General features: G+C 60.6%; 1 protein-coding gene across 1 annotated transcript; it reads right to left on the bottom strand.

Moving 5' to 3' along the window:
• Positions 1 to 639: 639 nt before the first annotated feature.
• On the bottom strand, positions 640 to 3024 carry SNN (stannin). The gene is made up of 2 exons (XM_063315001.1): positions 2901 to 3024; positions 640 to 1024 (listed from the first exon to the last, which is right to left on the bottom strand). Exon 2 carries the CDS (start codon positions 956 to 958, stop codon positions 695 to 697), a length of 264 nt encoding a protein of 87 aa, XP_063171071.1. The 5' UTR covers positions 959 to 1024; positions 2901 to 3024; the 3' UTR covers positions 640 to 694.
• Positions 3025 to 15447: the final 12423 nt, after the last annotated feature.

Consider the following 15447-nt stretch of genomic DNA (forward strand, 5'->3'; position numbering starts at 1 on the left):
CCCCATGGCTGCCGCCGCCCCTCACAGGCCCGTAACTTCGGGTACTGTGGACTCGATTCCCACCCATTGGATCGCAGCTCCCAGCCAACGTGGCCTGGACAGCATTGGCAGGCCACCTCGAGATTCATTCTGTCTCTGTGTTTGGGCCCCTATTAAAGCACAATAACAAAACAGCCATCCAGAGCCACAGCATTTTGCAGCAGCAGCAGTGGCGGCAGGCACAGAGAAACGCTTCAGCTGCCAATACGGGAATTCATCTTCTGCCCTGGAACACGAGAAGCATGTTCAAAAGTGCCCCCCACTCCCACTCTGCTTGGCTTCAGAGAAATCCCAGCAGCAGTCACACGTCTCCTGAATTCGAGGGCACTGCTCGCACCAAGCACCTTCCCGGGTACTCAGAACAGCACAGCCAGCTCCCTGCGCGCACGCTCCATGGTCATTCACATTATGTCAGGGGCTCACTGGGAGATTCAAGTAACAGGGCCGAGGCCCCCCATGCTGCACTCCTGCCCGTCCATTGCCAGCCACGGACAGCATGCCAGGAACAGAGAGGCGTGTCCTGGTTCAGGGGGAGCCATCTTCCCCGCATAGGCATAGCTGCAAACGACCAAGCCCAAAGGCTGGGGTGGCTCACACAGCCCTGCATGGTCCCTTCACAGCATGGGTGGGAATTCCAGCCTATGCAAAACGCTGGTTAGCTGTGCGCCTTGGGGCCACCGGGGCTCAGTTTGGCCTTCCTCTCTGTGCAAGGTCCCCGCGCAGAGTACTGAACCAGAAGGAAGGGCTCTTTGGCATCACCTTCGCCCACAATGCTCTCCTCGTCTTCCGACTGGCTGATCCGCTGGAGGCGCAGGTAGCACCAGCAGCCCAGAATCAGGGTGCCAAGGGCCGCGATGGCGATGAGGATGACGATGACTGTCACCACCCCTGTGGTTGGGCTGTGGTCCGTGATGGACATGGCCGGCTGGAGAGACTTGTGCCCTCGGCTGGCAGCTGCTCTGTTGCAAGAGGAAGGTCTCAGCGCCTGCGGAGGCAGAGACACACCAATCAGGCTGGGAAGGGCCACAGCCGAGTGCAGCCCCCCACCCACCCAGGGCAGTCGGCCCACTTGGAGTCCTCCTGAACCCCGGCGGGAGCAGTTGGTTCCCCAAGGAGCCAATGCCGGCCGGCCACAGGAAGGGCGAAGAGGAACAAGGGAAGGTCAAATGGCACCCCGATTCTGGAACAGCCCACGTGCCCATCTTCGAGCTCTCCTCCAAGGACAGAGGCCCCCCTTGCCCGCGCCCTGAAGGCCTTCTCCAGGGGCAGCCAGCCAGCCTGGACGTCCTCCCCTCACGCTGCCTTTGGCCACCCTCATCCCCCTCCACCCCAGTTGCTGGCCACCCCTGGTTTCAGTCCCCTGCGTGGACACAGCTGTGAGAATGGGGCACGGGGGGGGGTAGACCCTATGCTGAGAGGGACCCCTCCGGGAGCTGTGGCTAACCATGGGGCAGTCCTGGCCTGGACAGAGGGGCTGCCAACGTTTCTGAGCCGCTTCGCAGAAGGGGGCCAGAAGATCTCGAGAGGGGAAGTGGGGGCGAAGCCGGCTGCATCTGCCACAGCGAGAAACCGGCGCCTTTCCCAGGGACGGGCGGGTGGGTTCCGCCTCTGGGCCAGGGGTCTTCTGGCATGAATGGAATTCTGGGACGCCGAAAGCCCCGGCCGCTTTGGGCCCGTCCCTGGGCCGCATCTTGGGGGAGCCGCCCGCAGTCGCCCCATCGCCCCCCTCCCAAGACAGCGCCTGCTCTCCCGCAACCCGCGCCGGCAGCCACCGGCAGGCCGCTTTTCCGGGCCGGCTTGCCAGGCTCGGTCCTCTCCCTCCAGCAGGAGCGGGCGAAGTTCGTCGAGCCCCAGAAACAGGCTCCGCGTCTCCAGAAGGCGCAGCAGCCAGCGGGGAGGGAGGAAAGCCGTTTGCAGGGGGAGGGAAGCGGCCGCAGGGGAGCCGCAGGAGGGGGCTGACGGCTTCAGCGCTCGACTCCGCCGCCCTCAATCCCCCGTTCCCACCCCCACCCGCGGGGAAGACGGTAGGCAAGACAATGCCATCCCGCGGGCAAGGGCTGTGGGTGGCACAGGCATTTTTTAAGTCAATCACATCCCCTCGGAAGGGAAGGCCGAAACCCTCGGGCTTGGGGGACGGGAATCGCAAAACGCCCGGGGCCCACGGAGGGCGGGGCGACGGAGGGAGGGGACGGACACTTCGCCGGGCAGTCCACGGGCACTCGATCCGCCGACGGAGGCAGAGCGCACGTGCGGCCGCCCCGGGCAGTAGGCCCCCGCCTTCGCTCCCGAGGACCGGAGCCGCTGCGCGCGCTCGCCGCCAACAATAAGCAGCCGCCGCGCGGGACAAAGGACCTCGCCTCGCGCCCGCCCGACTGGCAGGCGAAGCGGGCGGACGGGTCGCGGGGAAGGGCGGGCGCTCGGCGTGGGCCGGGCCGGAGGAGCTCAGCTTTCTGCAGCGGCATGCAGGCAGGCCGCCCGTTCGGCCCGGCCGGGCCCATCCTGCGGGGGGCTCAGCGGGGCGCCCCGAGGAAGGGGGAGAGAGAGGCAACGCGCGGCCGCCGCGCCTCCGATCGGCACCTCCGCCTCCGCCTCCCTTTGTTCGCCCAGCGCTGGGCCGGGAGGGGCGGGGATCCCCGCCCCAAGACCCCGGAGGCAGGATCCCGCGCCGCAACGCCCGCGTCCCGCTCGCGCACCCGGGCGCCCCTCTTGCCGCAGGCGCGCGCCGCGCAGCCGCTCCCCGCTCGCCAGGCACCCTCTGCGCGCGGCCGCGGGCAAGGGGGCGAGCGGGCGGAAGAGGGCCGGGCCGCGCCCCCCCGCCGCGCCCCCCGGAGAAGCCTCTGCGGCCCTGGCCCCCGGCTCACCAGGGAGGACGCGCTTCCGCCCGGGGAGGCGTGGAGCTGGAGCCGCCTGCCGCCGCCGCCGCCGCCCTCCTCGCACGGCCCCTCGCGCGCCGCGGCCCCTCGGCAGCCACCATGCCGGAGCCGCGGAGAGCCCGCACTGCCGTTCGCCGCCTCGGCGCCGCCTTATAAGGCGGCGTTGGCGGCCAATCCGCGCGGGCGCTGGAGCCCGCTTGGCAACAGCTGACGGCGGAGGGGAGGGGAGGGGAGGGGCGGGGCGGGGCGGGGGAGGGGGACGTGGAGCTCGCCGGGCTCAGGGGCATCGCGGTGCCCAGCCGCCCCTCCCTCGCCGCGCCGCCCTTCGGGCTTCTCCTGCGGGAAGAGCCGCCGCGGCGAGAGCGGGCCGGGAACCAGGGCCACCGCCAGCCCCCCGCGGCTCCCTCGCTGCGATGGCGACCGCAGAGGGACCCGCGGGCAGCAGCCCAGCAGGGGAGTCCCCTGGCCGCAGCGAGCGCGGGGTGGGCTGGAGCCTCTGCCTGCGGGAGCCGCCAGGGAAGAGCAGCGCTTGGTGTGATCCAGCCCGTCGGGGCTTCTTCAGCAAGCCCGGATTAAACCGTGCGGCTGCGTGTGCCTGTGAGCTCAGCCCCGCTCGGGCGCTTTTGGCTTCGCCTTCGCGCCTGTTCCTCCGCACTTTAGCCTTTGCGGATCTCCCCTTGGGGATTCCGCCCCGCTCCCTCCAGCCCTCTTCTACTGTAGCTAGTCGAGAGCTTCCTGCACATCCCCAGCTCCCCGCTCTTTTTTCCCTCATCAGAACAGCGAGCAGTTGTGAGGTTCCCAACCCTCCTGCTCTCCCTCTGAGATGAGGATTTCTGCCCTGGGGGGCCCCTGAGAGGGTCTCACCCCGGAAAATTATCTACAGCAAATGCTCCAAATGGAAAGGAAAACGGGTCAGAGGAGGAGGAGGAGCACAGCCGCTGAGAAGAAGGCCTTAGAATTAAGACAGCCCCCCTCCGACCCCCCCCCCCCGGGACTGTTCAGAGCTGGTTCTCTCCACAGGCAGGCCCACGGGCCCTCGGCGGCTGGGGTTCTCCCCGCGTGTCTGGCCTCCCTGGGCTCACGTGCTACACCTGCTCAGCCGCAGAAAAGAAGCTGCCATCTCCCTGGCAACAAATCGTGGAAGATCTCTCGCGCCTCTGGTCCTTGCGGGGGGGTGGGGGGGGTCGATTCCCTGCAGAGGCAGCAGGTAAGGAGAGAAGCTTTCCCCGAGGGTCCCAGCAGATCGAGGCAAAGGCTCCCTCTGGTGTTCCGAGGGCTCGCGGGAAGTCCCAGAGCAGAGCATGAGTGCAAGAGCCGCCCGCCTCCCCGCCCCACCGCAGCGCCCATGCACTTCCGCAAGGAACCCGCCCCGTGGAGTTTCTCCAGTGCTGGAGGGAACCTCAGGGCTGGGAAGTCCAGAGTCTCGGCTGACCCTCGTGAGCTTGTCCAGCTCCTTTCCAAGCTGACGGCCACCGGGGTCTAACCGCCCAGCCTGGGGTAGCTGTGGCTCTACTTCTCGCCTTTCCATGCTGACCAGCTCCTCCTCCTGGCCAGGCTGACAGGGGCTGCGGACGTTACAGGCGCTGCCTGGGGAGGTTCCGCTGAACACTGGGGAGCAGTGGCTTCCTCGTTCTCCTGCTTTGCGCCATGTGATGTAGGAAGACTCGCTTGGTCTGAAAAATGCTCGCTCTTCAACGGCGAGGGACAGGTGCAAACGCAAAGGTGGAGAGATACAGATAAACACCCACCAACTTCCGACGTGTTTGGCCAGAGGTGATCAAGGCATCTTCTGGAGTATTTATTGACAGTTCGTTTACTAATAGGGAGAGCCATTCATTCGGCCCTCCTTGGTGGGGAATGTTACTAATGTTGACAGCTACTCATTAGAGTGCTTTAACATATCTAATTTTGAGCATGAGCTACATTTCAGTGTCTCTGCCTCGTGAGCAGGAGAGATTCAACTGCTTTTAGCAGTTTTATATTTAGAAAAGCCCTGATGAGGAACTGATCCTGCAATGGAGAAAGAGAAATTTTCACCTCAGGAAGTCCAGGAGAATATCCTCAATTCACAAACTCTGACCTTCATTTGTCTCAGCCCCTCTCCCTGACTCACGGGGGGCCCAAATGTCTCAGGGCTGCCCTTGCCACCTCGACAGACCAGGTGCAAGAATTAGACTTTCTTCCAGGTCTGCCTTCCCAGAGCAGACTCAAGTAGATTTCCTGCGCAGGATAGGGAGGCACGCAGACAAGAAGGCCTCGCCTCTCAACACCCAGGAATCCCGCCCCTTTTGGGAGTCAGTCCAAAGTTGCCAGCCCTGGGTCTCCTCTCCCCCTTTTTGAGCGGACAGTGGTCTCCAGCCTTGAAGGGTTCTGCCACCTTCTCTGCGTTCAAAGCATCTTTGCTCTGCCTCACCAGCTTCACCCTTTACAGCAAGTGCCAGAACTCCCAGTCAGCGTAGCTGAAGTCTGCAAAAGGGGTGGGGCAGGGGGCTCACAGACTGTCCTGCCAGACTTGGGGTGCGGCTGACAAGGCCACAGAGAGAGGTTGCCCACAGGAGGCGTCAGTCGGTTGCTTCACCGCTCCCCGCAGCCCCCGTCCCGAACTCCCTCTCTCGAGTGGGACGGTGACTTGGTGCTGTCCTTGGTCCTTACCCCTGGCGATAAGAGGGGACCAAGGGGAGTCGGCGTCTGCTCTGGGAAGGAAGTGGAACCATCTTGGCTTTTGCTTCAGGCAGCAAGACAGCCGGGTCAGCCTCATCCATACACCCTGGGTCTAGGGGACTCTGTTTCCTCAGCCAGCAGAACGGCTATTCTCCCAGATGCCCCCTGCCCTTTGCTTGCTTCTGAATAAGGACTGTAGATGGCCATTCTAAAAACTGATCAAGCAAATTTAGTGCTTAAGCTGCTGGTCTCTAAATCGAGAGAGACATTATTGCAATCTGAAGGAACTGAAGGAACTGTTGTTATGTAATTTTGGGTTGTGCCAGGGGTGGGATTGGTTGTTGACAAACAAGAGTGGCATCTGTGCCCAGGGAAGCTGCGGCCCTTAGCTTCCCTTCCACAAATGCACCTATCTTAATACATTGTGCTGGTCCCCAGCCTCCATGAGGGCCTCTTGATGCTTCATGTGCCTTGAAAGAGCATGCAGCTTTTGTTGTGGCTCTGCTCTGCATGGGAAGGGCCATTGCTCAGTGCGCACTCTTTGCATCCTCAAAGCAAAGAGCAGTTTGGACTGCCTATTTGCTCAGATCTTCTGCAAGCCCATCTATAGAAGAGATACTTCTCTCTAGTGGCACCCCATTTTTAGAATAATTTTCTGGATGACCTTCATTGGGGCCCCTAGTCAAAGTCCTCCCCCCTCACTTTTGCCAATGTCTTCTGGTTCTTTTTTAATGGATTGGCTTGTTTGCTTGCTGGGGAAGACTTTTTTTTAATGCTTCTCCATCTGTAATGTTGTCATGTTGTATTTATTATACTACGCTATTTTTGCATGCACTGCTATGATGGAAGGGAGTGTGGCATATTATTTAAAACGAACAAAATTAAAATAAAGACCAAAAGCTGCACATGTCTGCACGCCTGGCCACCTTCAGTAGAGAACATCAGGCAGCAGCGGAGGGAAAGTGGGTTCATGCAACATCTGATTTTGCACATAGCAGCCTTATGCAGACGATGAACCTGAACACACTTTCTCATGTAGGCACAGACCTAATCAGTGAAGTTTTTTTCCGTAATGGAAGCTTAAATTATTTATCTCTTTTCTCCAGCAGAGGAGTCTGGGAAGAGTTCCCCTCTCTCAGTCCCACTGCGTGGCACTGCTGAGAAAGTACATGACTCTGGAGGTGGGGCCCTTCACTTGGGGGGGAAGCAAGGGTGCTGCTCTGGGCCCAAAGGGCAGAGCCTTGATGGGCCATTCCTGCGAGGGAGCCCTCGGCTGCCACCCCCAGGCCTGCAGGATCCGCCTGGCGATCTCACACACAGGAAGCCACAGCCAGAGGACTTTTAGAGATCATTGGCAGGCCGTGATTCTCACAATTAGACCAGTTGTGCTTCTGCATCCACAAGGCATATTTTACCAGCAGGAAATGCGGGGGATGGTAAGAAGATGTGACGGGCTCTTGGCATATCTCCCCTTTAGCGGACAGGGAGGCAGATGCCATTTTGGATCCTCAGCCTATCAGAAGCCGAAGAACTGAGTTTCACTGACCGGTTAATCAGGCAGCCTGACTGAAGCTCTGGGAACAAACACCACCACCTTCTGCTACTCTTTTGATCAAGTTCCTGCCAAACAGTTCAAGCATTTCCCTGACATCTGAGCCGGGTGGCAGCACCCAGCTATCCTGGACTAATCTCAGAAAGCTAAGCAGGCCTGGGCCCCCTTGGCACTCAGATGACGGAACTTGGCACTGGACCCAAAGGAGCCTTTCCTCTCACCGCCAGACACATTTCTGCAGCGTTGCCGAGCGGCGGGGATCCGTGACTCCAAATGGACTCCTGAGCATCACTGCTTTTGACTCTCAGTAAGTGGCATGATTGTAAGAATGGTGGAGGGCAATTGAGTTGCAATTTCAGAGACCTGGAAGGGCAAAGTTGGATTGATCTGCTATTGCAAGGCAAAAGATTACAGGGGATGTCCTAGCAGAAGGCCCCAAAGCCTGGGGGGCTGCTCGACGGCCATGTTTGAAATGCAGGTTTGAAAACAAAGCAGCCTTCGCCTCACCGAGCATCAGGAGGAGGATTTGCTCTGCTGCAGTGCTCTGTTGGGGAAGCAAAGATGATCTGGCTGCTTAAATAAGCAAAATTAAGCAGGCTGCCCTTGCATTGCCAGGGACGGCTGCAGAAGGGCTGCATCCCTGTGTTAAATGCAAGACACACTACCAAGGGTTTGGGAGCCCGTTCCCTGTCCCCAGGGTTTCAGAGAGGAGAGGCTTGGCACTTTGGACAGCCAGGGGGGCTGCTTGGCTCCTACCGTTTCAACCTCCATCCATCCCTGAGCGGCCTCCAGGGCATCCTTGGCAATCTCCTTCCCCAGGCTTCAGCCCCTCCATTTCCCTCTTTTCTGCTCATTCACCCAAAGCAGCCAAGTCGGGCCCTCTGGAAGCTCTCCCCACAAAGAATTATTCTCGGGGGGAACAGGCTTCTTTCCAAAACCCTTCTGTGCTACCTCCGCCCTCCTTGGCCACTTGCTGGTTTATGAAGTGCAAAAAGAGTTCATTGCAGCAGAGAGTTCCAAAATAGCAGGTGTTAAGCAGCAGGGCTTGAGAATGATTCCATTAAGGTTATGAAGAGAGTGTCTAGGCTTTTATTTCTTCTGGGGGTGTCTGTTAGCCTGCCCCCAAACACCATGTCTTCTGAAGGCCCCAGTTTCTCCAACCCAGGGGGCCCAGTCTCTGGAAGCAGCCTGTTCTACCACCCCAGGGAGGGCAAATGGGAGATGCCTTGGCCAACCTTCTTGCCCTGGGTGGTCATGGGTGAGGGTGGCTGTAGCTCAATGGAGGCTCTGCAGGCCCAGCTGGCTTGAGGGGAGGACCCTCTGCCTCCCAGAGAAGGACTCCTGTGGGGCACCCACCACCACATGGTCAAGTGAGTGAGCGAAGAGGGAGGGGGGCAAAGGGGGCAAAAAAACAGGAGCAGCTGGTAGCCCCTTTTCCCACTAGCCAATTTTGTCAGGAGCTTCACTGAGCTGCAGCTCCCTTGTCATGGGCCTGGTGGGAGGAGGCTGGTGTAGGATTTAATTTGGGGGAGGTGGGGGTGGGAAAGGGGGCAGAAGATGGGTTGGTTATTCAGATGCAGGTTCCCTGTGAGACCAATTAATGACCAATTAACAATTAACAATTTTAATGAGCTTAAAGGGGATCAACAGTGTTAAAATCCCCAAAGGGGCATGGGTTTGCGTGTTTTTTCTCCAGCCAATCCAAGCAGGGCCAGGAAAACCACGGTTGCCAGCATGAACCCCCCTCCTCCCAGCGCAGCAGCATCTCTGGGTGCCCAGCCTGCCCACCAGGAGATGGAGATGGCCTGCATTCAGATCTGGGGGAACCACCTGTCATGAGTACTGATGGTGAGCAGGAGGGGGCCCCTATCCAGGGGGGAAAACGCATGCGTAGTACTGAGGAGTTGAGCAGCCATTCAAAGAGACACAGATCAGACCCGCCTTGACTTTTGGGGTTTATCTGTCTGGGTTCTTCCCACGCTTCTTCATTTTGTTAGGACTTTCTGTCTAATGCAGCAGTAATAAACACTAGAGACCTATTCCTTGTCTCAGCGTGGTTCCTGGCTGTTAGGACACCACCCTCCCACCCTTCTGTGAGAAAGCTTGCCGTTGGGGGGGGGGGCGGGTTGGCTCCAGGGGGTGGGCTGCTAGGAAAAGAGAAGAACTGTGAGCTTTAATTAGCAGGATAATCTTTTTATGGAAGCCGGAGCTCAGCAAACGTGGAGGGGGGTGAAAGGAGAAGCAGGTGGGGGAACTATAAATGGAAGAACCACGTGAGAAACAGAGCAGGGGGTGGGTGCAGGGCAGGGGGGAGTGGAATGGAGACCGACGAACCCCCAACGACGATGATTCCGGGTGCGGTGCGGCCTCTGGCTTGCCCCATGTTAAGGCCTCGAAAGGGGATGCTCCCCCCTCTCCTCCCCCCCGCCCCGGCAGATGGTGACATTGCTCCAAGAGACCTGGTGTGTTCAGGAATCCATTGGTCCACAAGAGGCTGCAGGTCTAGCTGCAATAAGTGGCTGCATGGCTGCTGTCCCTGCGAACTCGCATGGGCTGCCTGGGAACGGGACCCTCCCTCCCTTTGCGCGGTTCTGCCTTGGCCCATGGGGTGGCTGCCAGAGTGGCCGGTGAGCAAAGGCTGCAGCTCGGAGAGATGCTGTGGCACCCTGATGCTGGGCCAGCAACTAGTTAGGTCAGGCCACCACATCAACCCAGTGAACGTGTCTGCACATCATCCAAGGCAGGGGGAGGACGTGCTCGGCTCCGGAGCATAGCCTAGGCAAAGCACATGACTCCTGCCCCCGCCCCCTTAACGCTGCCAGCGCCTGGCACACTCGGGGCGCCCAAGCCACCTCAGCTGTAAACCTTTTCTCCAGCAGTCAGAGGCCAAGGCTGCCTGGACTCTCTGGTGACTGACCTCCAGTGCCCCTGCATGCAGTGGAGTGAAGTGGAATCGAAGCATTTCTGGGAGAATTCCTGAGGCAATGCCGTTTGTTTTTTTTTTGCACCCAGGCAAAAGGATCCCACTGCACAGTCCTTCCAAGGGCGGGGAGGGCCCTGAGGTAGGAACTGGGGAGAGGCACTTTTTCTTCTGCAGGATTCTGGTGTGCTGAGCCCTGGTTTAATGAATGATGGTTTACTGAGTATCTCCCAATGGGCTGGATGTATGACACTGGATGCTGGGGCCCTGATCCAGAAGCCGCAGAGGGCAGGGGCACAGACCCCCCCCCCCCAAACAGTCCCTGCTTTGTTTTGGCCTGGGTGAAGTCAGACCGCCGCTGGGGCCCACCCACAGGCATGATTCCTGCCTGCCCAGGCCAGCTCCAGTCGCCACGGAAAGGCTGTGCCAGAAAGCATCGCCCCCCACTCCCCGCCGGAGCTGCTCCTCTTCCTCAAGGGGGGAGGCCCCGACCAGGCTTGGCTTTTCCGGCTCTCTGCACCCAGAAGACCTTTCCAGGAAGAGCAGCAGCGCCCCGGGGCAGAAGAAGAGCGGAGACAACAGCCAAAGCCCGACGAGAGAAACGGAGGACGCCCCCGGGGGCCGGGGCACCCCTTCTCCCGCGCCGACCCCGGCGCGCTCCCCCGCTCGGCGCGAAGGAACGCAGCCCTGTCCCCAAGAGGGCGCCCTCGGGGGACTGGGCCGGTGGCAGAGGAGCCCCTCTCGGTCGTAAGTCCGTCGGGGGACGCTTTTGAAAAGCGCCGCGCGGGCCAGGAGGGCTCCGCGGCTCTCGGCGCTGGGTCTGGAGACCCGGCCGACCGGCCGGCGGGGCGCTGCCGCGACCTCTTCCTCATCTTTCTGCCTGGGTCGTCGACCCGCCACGCCTGCAGCCAGCGCGCAGCAGGGACCCGGGGCGGGCGGGGCGGGCGGGGCGGGCGGGGCCGGCCTGGAGCGGGCGGGCTGGGCTCCCCGGCGCAGCGAAAGCGGAAGCTCCCGACGGCGAGCAGACGCGGCGCGTTCCGGACGGCTGGTAGGTGAGTCGCTTTCCCTGCTCTCTCCCTGCCTCCCTCCCCGGCCCCAAGCGGGAGGGCAGGGCCGGGCCCCTCGGGGCGCGGCGGGGAGGGCGCCAGGGGCCGGGGAGCCCGGGGTCAAGTGGCCGGGTGCGAAGCGCCTCTCAGCGGCTTCGGCCCCGCGGCGTGGGAGGCGGTGGCGGCGGCGGCGGCCTTCCCGAAGAGCGGGCGCTGCCCGTCTTTGACAGCCTTGCGCCGACCTTTGACAGCCTTGCGCCGCGGTCGGGGTGTTGTGTGCCCGCCCAGCGCCCGAGGGAGCCCCGCGTGGAAGGGCGGCGGCCGCCAGGTGCGGGGCGGGGGCGGGCGCGGGATTGGCGCCGGGCCGGGCCGTTGCGCTCAGCGGCTGCTTCTGCTGGGCTCTTGGCCCGCTTTCCGTGCGGGCTGGGAAGAGGCGGCCCGGTTCGCTCACTACCCGCCACCCCTCCTCGCGGCCGGGGGCCAAAGCGTGGCGTTCCCCCGCCCCGTTGCCGGCAGGTGGCCCGTCGAGCGGCTCTGCGGGCTTCTGCTGCCCGCTCCGTCCACCTGCCGGGGGAGGGGAGGCGCCGTCCGGTTCCTCCCGCTCCGTCCCAGCTTCGGAGCAGAAGCGGGGAGCCACTCGGGGAACGGGGCTGCAGGGCAGTGGCGCCTCGGCTGGGTGCCTGTCCTCCTGCTCAGCTGGACCCCGGCGTCCCGAGCCTTGATGGCCGTGTTGGCTGCCCGCTCGGACCTTCTTCTGGCCCAACCAGCAGCCAGGCGCTGGCGGTCGCCGGTCGCGTTCCTGCTCCAGGAAACAACTCATATTTTTTCCTGTTGAAACCGCCAGGATCCTGTGTCCGGTGGCAACGCCTAACAAATCTTCGTCCACTTTCCTGAGTTAGATGCAAGTCAAAAGTCGGCACAACTGTGGAGGTTTTAAGCCTGTGCAAATGTTTGCCATTGTTAGGGGGGTCTAAGTTGTGTAGAAAACCTGCCAAAGGCTTTTAGAACTGTTGCTTTAGTGGATGCCAAGTATCATTCTGCTCAGGCCAAACAGCTCGAACAAAATCACAAAATGTTAGAGCTTTAAATTGATCTTGGCAATGGGATGTGTTTGGATCCAAATCGAAAACGTATCCTGTGGATGCTGGGAGTTGGAGTCCGACCCATTTGGATGGTGCCTGTTTGGGGAAGGCTGAAATAAATCAGTGTTGAAGCACCATAGCATTCAATTGTAACTGAGGGAGGTGTTACCCAAACAGGTCCAGAAGTTAGTGCAAAATGGCTCCATGAAAGCAGTGCCTGGGCTGGTGGTGCAAACTGTCTCCTTTAAATCATTTTTCTCCTTCAGCCTCAATGCCCAAGCCAGGAAGGAGCATGCGCAAGGCGTCCTGGGCTTGACTTCCATTGAGAGAGGGAAAATGGAGCTCCCTTAGCGGGGGCACCAAAACCCAAAGATGGCTGCTACGGGCAAGTGGTGGGAAAGGCAGCTCTGGGCCCACTTGTGAGCCCGGGTGGGGTTTCCATGCTTGGGCCTTGCACACTTTGGGGCTAAGTGGTGAGTGATTAAAAACAATGAAGAATAAAAATGCAGCATGGGAAAGGTCCTTTTAAGACGGCGTCAGCACGTGGGCTGTTCGGATTAAAGGCTGTGCTAAATGCTCCAGGATGCCTGGGATGAGCTTAGAACAGTGAGAGTCACAGAATGCAAGGACTGGGAGGGATCTTGGAGGTCATCTAGTCCAACTCCCTGGCCCATGCAGGAATCCAGCACTATCAGGAGAAGAGAAATGCCTTTTGCATGCTTTAAATGAGGCCAAACATTGATACCCTTCAGTTGGGAGGTCTAGCCTCTATCCCATTACCATGTGGTTTTCTTTTGAAACAAAGTCCGAGTTTCTTTTGAACCAGCGTCAGGGTTTCTTTGTAGGGTTGTGCAATGAAACTTTCCACCCACTTCCTTCTCCTGGTGTGAGGTTAATCATCACCCTGGCATCCTGGAAGTTGCTCCACAGGTGAGGCTCACAGCCTCCTGTGGGGGATGGATAACATTTCTGGTGCAGATTGTAGCATCTCCCTGGTGAAGAAGCAGACAAAGGCAGTTTCTTGGCTGGGGGGGTCCCTGTCCTCCCTCCCAGCTGCTTGGCTGCAGCAATCCTTTCCAATCCTCGCACTCCACTCAGGATAGTTGGCTGCTTCCCCACTAAGTGGGGATGGGGCGGGGGTGGGTGGGCGACCCTCACTCACACCGCAGGAGATGGGGCTGACTTTGACGCAGTGTTGCGGCAAAAGGCAGGTGAGCTTCTTTGCCCCACAGGCAGGCAGAGGGGATGCAAACCGGACCGAGGAAGCTGCGGGAGATTTACTCTGCAGGTAAACAGTGCGGAGAAAGCGGCTGGGTGGACTTGCAGGGGCTGTTTTGGGAGGGGCTGCCTGCCCTTCAACGCACAAGGCAGGGGGGCCTCTGAGCTGGGTCCCCCCCTCGATGGGCCGGTGAGCCTAGAGACTCCTGGGGCTGGAACGTGATGGCATCTTTCGGCTGGTCAGCCTGGACCCGTGTTTCAGCTCTTGGAAGTGAGTTTCTGGAGCTGATGTGGGAGGGGATTTCCAGGCCCCTCCTGATCCTCCTCTGGGGGGCTTGGGTGGAGTGAAAATTCATGCCTGTTGTGTTGCACAAAGTGTTTGCAGGCCTGGATAGAGAAGCAGGAGTGGGGCGAGGAAGGTGGGCCTGAGAGCCCTCGCCAGGAAAGGGCCCTGTTTGGGCAACCCAGCTGGAGCTGACCTGCAAGGGGGGGGGGTGTTGTTCGTGCCCAGCATTCCTTGGGGCCCCTTTCCTTGGCACTCTGGGGGTCTTCCGCTGGTGTGTGGACTTGCGACATGTTGCTGTGTGGCGGGGAGTGCAGGGACTGAGGCCAGGCCCGCAGCTAGGGTCTGTGTCACCCGGGGCAAATAATGGATTCTGTGCTCATTTTGGTGCCCCCCCAGCATGGTGCCTGGGGCACATGTCCCACGCCCCCCCCCCAGTTGTGGCCCTGTGAGGCTGCCCCACCCCTGCAGTGCACCCTGCCCCTCTCTGAGGCTGGCATCACTGTGGCTCCTGACCTCACAAAGGCTTGGTGGGCGGGCTCCCCCCCACAGCCTCTCAAGGGCTGGGCAGCCTCCAGAGCCACACTGCGGTTTCACCAGGTGCGTTGCTGCTCCCTCAGCTCTCCTCCGCTCCATGAGAAGTTCTGTCGGCAGCCAAGAACGGCTTGGCTGGAGACAGAAATGTCCCCCTTCTGGGTCCTGCCAACAGCGGGTCCCCTTTCCTCCCCTCCTGCCCTGTAGCTGCGCCTATGGTGTTCCTTCCTCCCTGGCAGGGCCTCTTAGCTGGGGAAGGAAAAGTCTGTGCTTCCCCACAAGAAAAGGGGGTGCGTGGGGTGGCGGGGGAGAGGAGGCCGTGGTGCAGGTGCTGCGCTGTCCCTCTGTGGAGCAGGGCCCTGCAGGGTCCCTTCCTTCCTTTGGGGAAGTGCCGTTGAACATCTGACTCAGAGCCTGGTTGCCCAACCAGAAACGTTGCAGAATGGCACCCGGCAGCTGGGTGCCTGATTTCTCACTAATATCCCCCCCTCAGGATTTCTATGCTTCTGGGAATGGGGCGGGGGCTGGTGAGCTCACAGCTGAAGGAATCCTACTGAAGGCTGCCTCCAGTGGAGCTCAGCTCCTGCGGACGGAGTGTGGCAGAAGTAATAAAAGAGGCAGTGAAAAGAAAATCAGAACTTTTGATGGCAATCCTTGGAAGGCCTGGAGGCTGGGGGAGCTGGGGCCAAATGCCCCATTTGGTGGGTCCTGGCCATTCATCCCTCGGCCCGCTGCCATTTTTTTGGCACCTGGGGGGCCCTCTCAAGACCCGCATCGGGCCAAGGCCAGCCCCCCAGAGGAAAGCAGAGCAGTTGGGGGGTGCCCCTTCCGGAGAGCAGGCTGCTCCGAGAGGCCTGTTGGCTCCTCTTGCTTCCGAGCAGGCATGTTTGCACACTCACTACACAAGGCAGTGCAAACTCTTCTCAGGCTTCAGCTGGAGCCCCTCTCAGGACCGGTCGGGTCTTACCAGCCGGGCAGAGCTCTGGGGCTGCCCCCCTCCTGCCGGCGGAGGGAGCCGAGCAAGGGCCGTCTTGGCTGCCCCCCACCTCTCTCATCCCCCCTCCCCCTGCGTTCATGTCTAGCCCTTTGGGTTTCACTGAGGCCACTTGGCCGTTACAGAATCTACTTCCCCAAACGGAGGTTTCGAAAGGTTTGGGGCGAGGAGGCAGGGGGCCGGCATGCCTTTTTCTGAAGCTCTTCCGCTCTGCTTCTGAGTCACGAGCTCTCTTGCTGCTCTTG

This window comes from Candoia aspera, chromosome 14 (genome assembly GCF_035149785.1).
Source record: "Candoia aspera isolate rCanAsp1 chromosome 14, rCanAsp1.hap2, whole genome shotgun sequence".
NCBI lineage: Eukaryota > Metazoa > Chordata > Lepidosauria > Squamata > Boidae > Candoia > Candoia aspera.

Excerpts from the sequence above, each read along its gene's own strand:
- SNN (XM_063315001.1), bottom strand. The coding sequence starts at position 958 with ATGTCCATCACGGACCACAGCCCAACCACAGGGGTGGTGACAGTCATC.